Here is a 13,314-nt window from a genome sequence, read left to right as displayed (position 1 = left end):
GATGCACTCAAGGTGCTTCTGCTGGTTCTCCCACACGTGGTCGATTGTCGCAGAGTCCTTGAACAGATGCAGCTGGTTCTCATCCATCCCAGCTGCTCCCTTCAGGATGTCAATGGCACTCTGGACACGTCCGCAGGTTTCCTGAGCACCGACTGTGATCCTCCTGACATGATGGCTCAGATCTGACTTGCTGACATGCAATTCGATCAGCTGGCTATCAGTCAGGGAAGCATAGTTGGTTGGATGACCTGCGCGTTTCGCTTGCACCAGAAGAGCAATGTCGTCCTTGTTGTAGGCAAAGACCGCGGCAGAGAGGGCAGACTTAAACAGGGTGTATTTAGGGTGGTGATCCGTCCGCACGGCTGCATCGAAGCGATGGATCCAGTGTAAGCTGTCAAGCCGCACCAGCATACCCCTGTCTGTCCACTCACCGAAGAGCTATTCCAGTAAAGACACGCCATGGACACGACAGCAGCCACGGTCCACGTACATGACTTCCGGAGGTGCCTCACCAGCTCTTCTGTACCTCTCCATCAGGCCCTCCGCCATTGGACGTAGTTTCTCCAGGGATTCCTCACAGGTCAGGACCGATATGAGTATCTGACCCAGCTCATTTTCCACGTTGGTGCACCATTCTGCTGTTCCTTTTCCATCCCCGGAAAGTTTCTTGCAGATCTGATAATGAATTCAAAACAAAGAGATTCAAACATTTTATACAAGTTTACTAGTTTTTTTTCACAGTGTCGGCTTATTCGTTTAGTCAAGTGTTATTTCTATTATTTTCATAAGTTATTACTATTTGTTAATGAGTACAGAAATTGTGCTCTGCTGAGGACACTAATTCCTGCTAAATTCAGTGTTTCTTTTGCATTTTGCAGACTGTGATTTACTAAATAAATGTACCTTCTTGGTGGAGTCGTATTTTAAGACATTGCCAAAAGTGGACATGATCTGCGTCCGGTAGTCCTCAATATTTTCAGCCTCTGCAAGAAAAGCCTTCCTGAGCAGCTTTGGGGAGGGCAGTTCTCTCCTTGGTGGCGGAAGCTGAAACTGTTGGCTTAAATTTCCTGAAAGCAGAAAAAAAAAAAAGACATACGGACGCAGACAGACTTCATTAGTGATGCTAAAAAAAATGTATTTTTATTTTTTTAAATGACAAAAGAAAATGTATGCACATCCACAGAAACTTTAGACAGGTGCTCAACCAGATAAAGCACGGTATAAATAAGCCAAATTCAGCACACACCCAAAGATACAATGTTTTGACCCAAAAGGTCTTTGTCAGGCAAAGCAACATCAAATAAAATAAATAAAAAACAAAATTATTGAGATTTAGTTTTTTAAAATTACTATTAGGTAATCATCATTTAGTTTACTAATGAGGCATTGTGCGTTTTGATCATATTTATATAAATTGTATCTTCAGGGTATATGCAGGAATCCTGAAGTTAATTTCAAGACCTTTTTAAGACTTTTTTAAGACCTTCTCAAAATATTTTAAGACCTCATCGCACCAAGTTCTAATCGGCAACAAACCTTTAATAAACAGTTGTAGTCGAATGTAGACTTAAAATCTCTATCGTAGGCCAATTTTGTATCGTTTATATTGCATATCTGTTTCGCAACGTATGGAGGGCGACACATTATCTAAATGCGCATTTCGCAAAATACATGACGTCACTCGTAGACAGTGCTCGCCAGGGATGGAAATGAACTTTTTTCAAAATCTACCACTCAATGTTTTTACCAGACACTTTTTTGTTTTTAACTGACAATGTGTAACTGCATGTGAAAATTAATACTACAAGCTCTACAATACTTAAGCAGTTTATTTAATCTCAAGTCTCAATGAAATACTGACATTTTCACGATGATTTGTGGTCTTTTATGGCTTCCAGTTTTATGGTTTTTAGTCCCAACAATGAAACTATTCATTCTGGCATCTTTGAAGCGTGTTGACAACATACTGAGCAGAACATTGTCAGTAGGGATGCACCGAAAACAAAATTCTTGGCTGAAACCAAAAAAGAAGAAACCAAAGCCGAAAACCGGAAAAAAAAATTAAAACTAAAATGTTTAACTCGACCTCACTCATGTGTAGGCTACATTAAATAATAATGTTCATGCCTACTGGCCTGCAGAAAGGATTGAATAAAGTAATCAAATGTAAAATAACTGCATATTTAACTGTTTAAATGAAAGATTAATGCTTATTAAACTTACAAAAGCTATTCAATCAAGAGCATTGTTTAATGTCAAACTAAATATAAGGACATCACTCAGGCAGCAGTAAAGGCTACTGCGCCTTTAAGACCTGAGGCAGGGATATGCTCGTCTTTCACTTAAGGCATATTTAGACTATGTCTGCTAGGATCATGGGCGTAGATTACGCGGGGGACGCGGGGGACGTGTCCCCCTCACTTTTAATAAAATGTATTTTCGTCCCCCGCACTTTTACTGGGTCTCACCGATCCTAGTCGACCCGCTCCGAGCGGGATTCGAACCGGCGTTACCCTGTGCGGGGGCGGACAAGTTAAAAGGAACGCTAACGACAGCCTTCTCTAAACTCGGTTGATAGCGCGCTTCTTGAGGTCAGGGGCAAGTGTATTTATACATAGAAACCAATGTGAATACATCAAGATTTAAACTCAGAGACAAAAAATTATCTATGCATGACCTGTAATTTTTTCCGAATCTTAATATGAGGAGGGCGCTCTCACAGAAAGTCCAAAAGTGGATTCGTAATACCCTGTCAAGCTGGAGCTGCAGCTGAAGGAAAACAATCGTTATGATGATGAAACGTGACGACGACAATCAGACGATTGCGACAATATATGCTTTATGTGTGTTTTTTAAGTCATCTCAATGTAGGCTATTTATTGAAAATAAAGTATCATATGAATAATGCAGCTTTTTTAATGTTTAGTATTCTGCTCACCACGGCTGCATTTATGTAATCGAAAATAGTTAAAACAGTAATATTTTGAACATTATTACACATTAAAACCGCTTTTTTCCTATGAGAATATATAGTAATTTATTCCTGTGATCAAAGCTGAATTTATCATCATTACTCCAGTCCTCAGTGTCACATGATCCTTCATCATTCTCAGATGAGGATTTCATAATCAAGAAACATTTATGATTATTATCTGTGTTGAAAACAGTTCCCAAAATGTTGTGGAAACCATGATAGCCTACATGTTATTTTTCAGGATTCTTTAATGAATAGAAAGTTCAATGGACAGCATTTATTTGCATTTATTAAATAAATTATCTAATTTGTAATATTAAAAATATCACTTGTGATCAATTTAATGCATGTCTGATCAATAAAAGTATTAATTTCTCTCTTTTTTAATTTTACCACAAATGTTTAGAAAATTAAGCATCACCATGAGCAGCACAACTGATAATAATCCTAAATGTGTGTTGATCATCAGATCCTCATATGGGAATGATTAGTGAAGGATCATGTGACACTGAAGACTGGAGTAATGATGATAAATTCAGCTTTGATCACAGGAATAAATTACATTTTACTATATATTTACATAGAGAACAGATGAGTTACATCAGAATATATATATATATTTTTTTTACATTGCATAAAATCTATGGAGTCTTAATGCAGAAGTGTTTGTAGTATATAAACCAATCATAAAATTGGCAAAACAAATAGGAGAATAGGAGAATAATATTATAGATATTAATTATTGGTTATTTTTCAGCAGTGTATTTGATATCTTGCCCAATTAAAAGCAAGAGATGCGATAAATTATATTGGTCCAAAAAAAAAAAAAATGGTATTACGACATTTATGTCCCCCTCACTTCTGAAAAGATGGCTACGCCCCTGGCTAGGATACTCATCAAGATGGACATGTTGACATACTTCTTGTGTGAGTTTGTCCGTTTAAGCACAAGACTTGAAAGAGAACTTAATATTTGCGCGCTGTGAGACGAGTGCGCGCTCTCGGATGATGCACAGCGTAAGATTTTCTCTCAGCGCGCGCGAGTCTCACAGCGCGTCTTCACGCGAGTGATGACGGAGAAAACGGCTGGTCATATGCGCACATACGGCAGCACTCGCATGCATTGAACAAAGTTTACAAAGAGGTAAACAGCTCGGTAGGTGAAGCAAGTTTACCCGCCACAACTCAAAATCAGCCGCATTTGGCTGGTGGCGGTGCTAATTTCCATCCCTGCCGCGCGCGCTCCGAGCCGATCTCAGACTGAGCGCCCCGTTGTTTTTTAATACTTATGGGGATCAAAATAAATATATCCATAAATACTTTTTGGAGTCAAACTCTTTTGACAAAGCTTGAACAAAATACTTTCAAAATTTAAGACTTTATAAAGCCGTTGTAAGACTTTTTAATACTTTATAAGGGTCTTAATTTTCCCAAAATTGATTTATCACCTTTTAAGACTTTTCAAGACCCCGCGGATACCCTGATCTTTCTGTGCTTTTTGCTTTGCCTAATGAAGACCTTTTCAGTCAAAGTGTTTATTGTCTATTACAGTCCATTTTAATAAATTGAGCTTTGTGATTTGGTATCTAGAGTAGTGGCAGTGTTCTGATTTTTTGTTTATTTATTTTGTAAAAGCCTTACTTTTTGTCCCTATTAAAGTTAGGCTCCTGCTGTGGTGGTGTTCGATGGAAATCTGCACTCGTGTATGTTAATCTGCCTAAACACTTAACTAAACCAGGGGTTTTCAAACCTGTCCTGGAGGACCCCCAACCCTGCTCATTTTGTATTTCGCCCTTATTTGACTTCAGGTCTTGCAGTCTCCACTAATAAGCTGATGTGTTGAATCGTGTATGTGTGTTAGATGAGTGACGAGCAAAATGCAGTGCTGGGGGTCCTCCAGGACAGGGTTGAAAAACCCTGAACTAAACGGTTAACTCTGACTTACTTGTGATTTTGCCAGGTTTTCTGTACTGGCTGAGGAGGGTGGTGAACAAGTCCTTTCTGTGCAGGTACTCCTCGCAGTGGCTCTCCAGGACCTGTCTCCACACCTTGGCCATGGTGTGGCCCTCAGTGCGATCCCTTTGTAGGCGGACCACCTGCTTGTCCACACCGCGCCTAAAACGAAAGCACTTACATTAGATGCCTGTGAATCTTAGGTATTTTTCCCCCTAGTGCAATCATTTAGAATTCCAATTATTGTGAAATTATGCAGAAACTCACCGTAATGTTAAGACGGCTGGGAACATGGCTCTGTGAGCTGAACTGAGCTGGTCTATAATGCATGCATCCCATGAGGAAACGGCCAATGGCTCATTCCTCTGACTCCTTTGCAGCATCTCTGCATGCGAGAACCAGCCGAACAAGTGGCAGATCTGTCTGACCATCTTTTCGAGTAGCCACAACGGTACAGAAAGTGTTCGGATTGGAACGGGCAGGGCAGTCAGACCTTGGACAGCCCAGACTGTACTGCCACACTCTGGACTCCAAAAAAAACAGCGCTATGGAAAAAGAAGTCTGCAGATGGGGCTTTCCCTTCCACCACTCCAGGAAACTGGAGAATCAAACCACATCCTGTCATCCTTCAGGACTTTCCTCCACCTCGTGTTGCCGTACTTGTCTTTGTATGACACTGCCCTCTGGAAAAGTCCCTTTTCTCCATCCTCATTTAGCCACCCGATATCTGCTGTGGGGAGCCCGTAAGGAGCAGCCTCCCACATCTTGTGCCAACCTTCGAAAGTCACCTGGTGGTATAACAAAGACAAAACATCATGTAACAGCCACTGAGTACATGCACCTAAACATTTCTTATCTAGCAACCGTTTTGACTTACAACCCCTGAACAATTACCTCAGAATGTGCAGTGTCTGCTGAGGATGTTGCCATGCCCAGGCATGGCTGAAGTGCTGCATCAGCCACATCAGCATCTGCAGCAGCCACATCTGCATCAGCCACATCAGCATCTGCAACAGCCACATCTGATGTCCTCTCATGTCAACATCAGGAGCTGATGCAGGAGCCTGTGTGTTAGTAAAAACATTTTTAATTTACCTAAGCATATTTTTGAGGGCAGCCCCATTTACTCTGCTCCACCAGGAACCAGGGAGGATGTAACGCGTAATTGTAATCTATAAACTATGGACTTACTGCTGAGGGTGGAGTAGCAGTTTCTGTGCGTGGCTTGTGTTTCGCATCTGGATGGCCCTTTTTTTTCTGGAGACTTTTTTTGTTGTTTTATTTTTACCCCTTCCATCCTCTGCCGCTAAATGAGGACAAACATACAGGTGTGTAAAAGTCAGTGTCAAACCAGCAAGACAACACTTTCATCCTGAAGTGGACATCAGCCATCATCAGCACAGCGTCTTTATAATGTCTTATTAGATACAGATTGTGCATTACTTGGTGGTGATGTCCTCCTCCTTCATCATCAGCCACTGACGCGCAGAGAAGTACGCCTCCTGTCCCATCCTCCTTTTGTGATCTATCCCTGCTTGTGGGTCAGCCTAAAGGGTCTTGTGCAGGCTGTACCACTGCCACATCTTCAGGGATGTGAAAGACCTGAAGCGGCCCTGTCCATAAATGGCCCTGTCCACATTCATTTCGAGGTGGCAAGACACCTGTGGCAGCAGCTGCACATACCGCAGCAGGAGATCCTTGTGCCCTTGGCTTGCTTTTTTGCTTGGCGGCTTTCTTTGATGTGGAGATCAAGGAGACTAAAATATGAAAAGATAATTTGTTTATAAAAAAAAAAGAACAAATCCTGAACATTTTGATTCTGTTTAGTGCAACATACTTACTACTTAATGTAGCCGACATGGTTCTCCACCAGCCATTTAAAACTTTGGCCGTTGTATTTGCCAAAGTTCAAATGTAGCTGGCCATTGTACTAATTAGCAATGCATTCCCTTTCAGCCAATTAGTTAAGCCTCCTTAACTTCAAATATCAGTGGTGTCTAATGTTCTATCAAATGTACTTTGTATTCAGCTTATGTACATGTGTAAAGTGATCGTAAAACCTAAACTTTGACCGTCTCCTTAAATGTTTTATTTAGAAGCACAATCTAATAGGATTAGTACTTATCGTACTATTTCAAATGTCTCCCGTTTTCATTTCACCTTAAACATCAAAAGACAAACTAGCATGTAGCGTACTGTAACTGCGTCATCAATTTACTAGCCAGATGTGATGTGAGAAGTAAGTAACTTTTTCTCACTGTAGTTTAATGTCTTTTCACAAAAGATTTTTCTGTTTGTTAGCGTAGAAAAAAGAAATTACACTGTAGACTTTGGATGATCGTAGATCTCGACTGAAAAATTTCTAGTAGTGGGGAACTGCGTTCACACTCTTCCCTAATTTAATGGTCTAGAAATAGAATTGAAATGTGCTGAGTTTGTTACTTCATTTGAACATGCCGTGGTGCTCTCCATTCATCTTTTTAAATCACAAATTGATACTGCAGTGCAGTATATCTGATGTGACTTAAATTGAACAGAACCAAAAAAAATTAAGTATAATGGACAAAAAAGTAAATGTTCTTTATCAGAGCAAGTTTTTCTTAGTATATGGTCAGATATTTAAAATGTAGTGTGCCCCCACTCTTATCTTTGTCTCCACTCACATTTTAATGTTCTTTCATCTCCGTAGTGAGCTATAGCTGTAGGTCTATTTATTGAACCCCTCCCCCCTCATACTGTCTCCTCCCCTCTTCCCAACCTTTACCCTCCCCCCTTTCCACAGCTTTCTACACCCATTTCTTGAGCCTTTTTCTAAATCTGTGTTGTGAATTACCAGTGCTCAAGTAATGGGGCTTAATGAACCTACAAGCCTTACCTAAGTGACTTAACTTTGAGTAAAAAAAAAAAAAAAATTAAGCTTACCATCATCTTATTTGCTGTCTCCAAGAATGTGGTTGCTTCTGGTGGCCATCTGTGGGTATCGCTTCTCGGCCTTTTGGCTAAGATCAAGTGTAGTATCTGTTCTTATCAGTTTAATATCTGATACGTGCCCTACCCGGGCACCATATATTAAATTGATTTTTGGAACAGGGAGATGGAATAGGGGCTTGCTCCGTCCACTCCACGCATCGACCCGGTATTGCAGTACTTCCGGGAACGGTGCACCCCCCTAAAGTGGTCAAAGTAAGAAATGAATTAATCTTGTGTGGTAGCAGAGGTTAATAGTAGTACAGTTTATTGTTTTTTATGAGGCATGTAAAGTTGTTGTTAGTGATCTAAAACTTGTAACGGTAGAATGTCTATGTTTGGAATAGAAAACAAACATAATATTTACTAAATGCTGTGTAGTGATGCTGCATGTGAAACCTTACGCATTATTCAATGATAAACTTTTGTGTGCAAAAGCAGTGGGTCACAATTGGGTTTATTAGTCCAACGGGCTGCTGGTAGTTGCGCATTGGAACGGGCAGGGCAGTCAGTCCTTGGACAGCGCAGACTGTACTGCCACACTCTGGTCTCCAAAAAAAACAGCGCTGTGGAAAAAGGAGTCTGTAGATGGGGCTTTCCCTTTCACCACTCCAGGAAACTGGAGAATCAAACCACATCCTGTCATCCTTCAGGACTTTCCTCCACCTCGTGTTGCCGTACTTGTCTTTGTATGACACTGCCCTCTGGAAAAGTCCCTTTTCTCCATCCTCCTTTAGCCACCCGATATCTGCTGTGGGGAGCCCGTAAGGAGCAGCCTCCAACATCTTGTGCCAACCTTCAAAAGTGACCTGGTGGTATAACAAAGACAAAACATTATGTAACAGCCACTGAGTACATGCACCTAAACGTTTTTCTTATCTAGCAATCATTTTGACGTACAACCCCTGAACAGTTACCTCAGAATGTGCAGTGTCTGCTGAGGATGTGATTTTTGCCCCTGCTGGTAGATGCACTAACTGCATCTTTTTGCATGGGAAGCACGTGTCTCTTGCCTGATTGGTGGAGTTGAGTCAGATCTTCGCCATGATTGGTAGAGAGATCTACAGTCAGCTGTACAGGAAATGTAGACTCTCGGCTAATCATAAGGTCTGTTTGTCAACAGCGTAGACTGATTGACTCTAAACTCTGGATCTTGTTCAGTCATCGATCATGCTGTTTTTAGAGGATAGATTGAGGGGTTAGCATAGATTGTGGTGATGAACCGTTTGTAATGAAGTGAGTGTCACCGGGGCTGAGAAAGATGTTCCCTTCAGTGGCCACACTACAGGGCGGATGGAGAACTCATACTTACCTGGCAGGGGAGACACCATGATCATGAAGGTGGTTCACCCAGGGCGAGGCTCAGCCATTGCACTCCGGTTGTGCTGACCCCTGCGAATTCCCCAAATGTGGGAATCTCGACTGCATAATTTCTGGTAGTGGGGGACTGCGTTCGCGCTCTCCCCTGATTTACTGGTCAAAAAATAGAGCTGAATTAGACATGGAGTGTATCTTTTATCTGGTCTGAGCATGGTCAGGAGCACTTACAGATACTCTAAACCTATCCGCTCATTACAGCAGGAGCCGGAGGTCTGTAGTTTGACTCCTCCAGCTCTCCAAACAGTTCCTGGCATCTTTGGTTAATTCGATGAACCAGAGGAAATGCGTAGATCATGTGCCAGCGTGCTATGCCAGCCAGAAAAAATATTATAGGATTTATTATAGTAAATTGTAGTATACTTTATATATTATGGTATTTACAACACTTTGTTAATGCATGATACAGCATACTGTAGTATTAACTATACTGAACTGATAAACTGTAAGACATACTGTAGAACTTTAGTTTTTACTACAGTAAACTGTAATGTTTTGTAGTATGTTACCATTAGTTGTAGAAAACTTAGTACAGTAGCCTATTTGAATAAAGTAATATTACTATATTCGTTATTACTATAACGAGAATTATCACAAGTTCTGTTTATTTATAAAGCACCCAAAGTTCTGTACATTGGATCAGACAGGTTGAGGCTCAGCCATTGCACTCCGGTTGTGCTGACCCTGTGTGTACGGTACAGCTGGTGATATTTCTGTGGCTGCTTGTCTTGCTCCTCCACTGCATTCCAGGCATCGAGGACCCTGTTCCTTTGTGCAGTGTCGAGGAAGAGCTTCTGATCTGTCAAGCAGACCTCCACCAGCGCAGTACAGAAAGCCTCCAGCTTCTGAATTCCACTGTTCTGAAGAGCCACTGTATTCTCTTCTATCAGACAAGTAGGTACTCTACTCACAAAGGCAGGAGGGTTGACTGTAGCAGTCTCACTGCTGGTTAACATGATGCGGGTCTCAACAGCAGGATGGTCCTGACCATTCTGGTCTGATTTGGTGTCTGGGTCGGCCTTGCCAGACTGAATGACCTCTTCCTCCGGCCCAGGACCGTCGTTAACGAGGCCCTCAAGAGAAAAGGACTCCCCTGTACTCTGGCTGAACAGATTTTCGAGCCCAAGCAGCTCGTCTGACTGGACGTTGGCCGGGACCCTGAAGTTCTCTTCCACCATCTCGCCAAACAGCTGCTGGCAGCGGGAGTTGAGTTACTGCCCCCAAACACGGCGTCCGGGCTGCGGTCAGAGTCTCACCTGGCGATTCCTCTGATGAGGTAGACCTGATAAGGCTGTGGGGACCTGAACATCACAACAATAGGTATCATCAGAATGATACAAAAGGGACAAAGTTGCCTGTTTTGCTGTTAAACAAGTATTTTTTTCCCCCTTGGATTACCTGGAATCATATGGGGCAGCGACTTGTGGAACCCCTCTAGGCTGTTGCTCCCACGCAGGTCCTTGTAATATGGCAGGTCCACACCATTGATGGTCGTGGTGCGGGCAAACCGGTACATGGCCATGCCTGCCTGGCCCACATCTCATCAATGGCTGCTGTAAACGCAAAAACACACAAACATGCATGGTGAGCTGTTGTGGTTTTGCACATATTGACACTGTGTGTAGGTGTGTATACGTATGTATGCATGCGTGTGCTTTTATTCTTACCAGGGGACTTGAATAGGCTGACACTGCTCTCGTCGAGCCCTACTGGAGCCTTGAGCTCTTCAAGGATCAGGTGGACAAGACGAAATGTCTCCTGGACACCGAGGGTGAGACGCCGGACATGATGTTGGAGCTGGTCCCGGGAGATGTAATGCTGGACCACGTCCTTGTCCGCCACCACCTCCATTGTGGCCAGGTCTCTGCCCCTGACAGCCGTGATGAGGAGCTGAAGGTCCTCACGGTTATAGGCCAGCACTGCCCCGTCCATCACAGACTTGAAGGTGGCGTACTTTGAGTGGGCCTCGGTCCGTAGAGCAACATCAAATCGGTGTATCCAATGGAAAATATCCAGCCTCACCACCATACAGTCATCCACCCAAGACTGGAAGAGCATCTCGACAGCTGTCGAACCCTGTGCCTGGCAACATCCCCGATCGATGTACAGGATCTGGGATACGGGTTGATTGGCGAGCCAGAACCGCTCAACCACGCCACGGCACATGGGCCCCAGCTTCTCGACAGACTCCTCGCAGGTGAGGACAAAGGAAACAATCTGGGACAACTCGTTGCCGATGCTGGTGAACCACTCGGCCGAGCCCTTACCCTCTCCAGACAATTTCTTTATCACCTTTTTAAACAAACAAACAAATACAAAACAGTTTAGTTTTGCATAATGTGGTGTTTCCCTTTAAGTACTTGTATGTCAACACACTTGCCTTCTTTGTGGAGTCCATTTACAGGACGGTGCCAAATGTAGACTTTTGCACTTCGCTAGAGAGAACGTCTGAGAATTCCCCAAATGTGGGAATCTCGACTGCATAATTTCTGGTAGTGGGGGACTGCGTTCAGGCTCTCCCCTGATTTACTGGTCAAAAAGTAGAACTGAAATATACATTGAGTGTATCTTTTATCTGGTCCAAACGTAATGGTCAGGAGCACTGAAAGGCTCTGATGACTGAGAGAACAGATACTCTAAACCTATCCGCTAATCACCAGCAGGAGCCAGAGGCTTGTAGTTTGATTCCTCCACCTCCCCAAACAGTTCCTGGCACCTTTGGTTAATTCGATGAACCAGAGGAGATGCGTAGACCATGTATTTTCGCCCTTTCCAGGTTTCCTGGGTGCCAACTGTCATCCTCCTGTCATGATGTGCAATTCGATCAGCTGGCTATCAGTCAGGGAAGCACAGTTGGTTGGTGACCTGCGCTTATCGCCTGCACCAGAAGAGCAATGTCATCCTTGTTGTAGGCAAAGACCGCGGCAGAGAGGGCAGACATATTTTGGGTGGTGATCCGTCCACACGCCCGCATCAAATCCAGTGGATCCAGTGGAAGATGTCAAGCCGCATCAGCATACCCCTGTCTGTCCACTCACCGAAGAGCTGTTTAAGGTGGACACGACAGCAGCCACGGTCCACATACATGACTTTCAGAGGTGCCTCACTAGCTCTTCTGTACCTCTCCATCAGGCCCTCCGCCATTGGATGCAGTTTCTCCAGGGATTCCTCACAGATCAGGACTGATATGAGGATCTGACCCAGCTCATTAGCCACATTGGTGCACCATTCTGCAGTTCCTTTTCCATCGCCAGAAAGTTTCTTGCAGATCTGATAATGAATGCAACATTGATATAGGTTTTTTCTTCTTCTCAGTGTCGACTTAATACTTTAGGCAAGTGTTATTTCTATTATTTTCATAAGTTATTATACTATTCGTTTACATACTATTCGCTAATGAGTTCAGAAATTGTGCTCTGCTGAGGACACTGATTCCTGCTAAATTCAGTGTTTCTTTTGCATTTTGCAGACTGTGATTTACTAAATAAATTTACCTTCTTGGTGGAGTCGTATTTTAAGATATTGCCAAAAGTGGACATGATCTGCGTCCGGTAGTCCTCAATATTTTCTCTGCAAGAAAAGTTCCTTAGCAGCTTTGGGGAGGGCAGTTCTCTCCTTGGTGGCGGAAGCTGAAACTGTTGGCTCAAATTTCCTGGAAGCAGACAAATAATCGACACATGGACGCAGACAGACTTCATTAGTGATGCTAAAGTGTTTTTTTTTTATGACAAAAGAAAATGTATGCACATCCATAGAAACTTTAGCCAGGTGCTCAATCAGATAAAGCACTGTTTCGACCCAAAAGGTCTTTGTCAGACAAGGCAACATCAAATAAAATAAAATAAAATAAACTCAATTATTATTAATACTCAATACTTATTTTTTTTGTCCCTATTACAGTGGAAATCTGATGGAAATCTGCACTAATGTGTATGTTAATCTCCCTAAACTAAACCGGGGGTTTTCAAACCTGTCCTGGAGGAAACACAAAATGTGCAGTGCTGGGGGTCCTACAGGACAGGGTTGAAAACCCCTGAACTAAA

The 13,314-nt window shown here is 42.8% G+C and overlaps 2 protein-coding genes and 2 non-coding genes across 7 annotated transcripts in view; 2 read left to right on the top strand and 2 right to left on the bottom strand.

The window, feature by feature from the left end:
- Positions 1–438: 438 nt before the first annotated feature.
- The window catches only part of LOC137078889 (uncharacterized), a 21,554-nt gene continuing 8,678 nt past the window's right edge, over positions 439–13,314 (bottom strand). The window contains exons 1-10 of one of the 4 annotated variants that reach the window (XM_067446697.1): positions 8,812–9,032; positions 8,299–8,703; positions 7,850–8,096; positions 6,371–6,684; positions 6,119–6,233; positions 5,822–5,991; positions 5,195–5,715; positions 4,920–5,089; positions 904–1,067; positions 439–675 (exon numbers count right to left, since the gene is read on the bottom strand). In XM_067446697.1, the coding sequence (XP_067302798.1) occupies positions 439–675; positions 904–1,067; positions 4,920–5,089; positions 5,195–5,358 (735 nt within the window). In that variant the 5' untranslated portion in view covers positions 5,359–5,715; positions 5,822–5,991; positions 6,119–6,233; ... (2 more) ...; positions 8,299–8,703; positions 8,812–9,032. Of the gene's footprint in view, positions 676–903; positions 1,068–4,919; positions 5,090–5,194; positions 5,716–5,821; positions 5,992–6,118; positions 6,234–6,370; positions 6,685–6,768; positions 6,860–7,849; positions 8,097–8,298; positions 8,704–8,811; positions 9,033–9,206; positions 9,561–13,314 lie in introns of those variants that run through there. The other 3 variants (XM_067446689.1, XM_067446715.1, XM_067446705.1) reach the window with 3 other exon arrangements.
- On the top strand, positions 7,907–8,097 carry LOC137088886 (U2 spliceosomal RNA). Its single transcript, XR_010907597.1, has one exon. It is a non-coding gene; the product is annotated as a U2 spliceosomal RNA (small nuclear RNA).
- LOC137088825 (U1 spliceosomal RNA) lies at positions 9,199–9,362 on the top strand. The gene has a single exon (XR_010907580.1). It is a non-coding gene; the product is annotated as a U1 spliceosomal RNA (small nuclear RNA).
- On the bottom strand, positions 9,598–11,587 carry LOC137078918 (uncharacterized). The gene is made up of 3 exons (XM_067446749.1): positions 10,939–11,587; positions 10,670–10,824; positions 9,598–10,572 (listed from the first exon to the last, which is right to left on the bottom strand). Exons 1-2 carry the CDS (start codon positions 11,435–11,437, stop codon positions 10,706–10,708), a joined length of 618 nt encoding a protein of 205 aa, XP_067302850.1. The 5' UTR covers positions 11,438–11,587; the 3' UTR covers positions 9,598–10,572; positions 10,670–10,705.

This window comes from Pseudorasbora parva, chromosome 1 (genome assembly GCF_024679245.1).
Source record: "Pseudorasbora parva isolate DD20220531a chromosome 1, ASM2467924v1, whole genome shotgun sequence".
In the NCBI taxonomy this organism is placed as follows: domain Eukaryota; kingdom Metazoa; phylum Chordata; class Actinopteri; order Cypriniformes; family Gobionidae; genus Pseudorasbora; species Pseudorasbora parva.
Note: the sequence above shows the minus strand (reverse complement) of the source record. Positions and strands in the feature narration are given on the sequence as shown.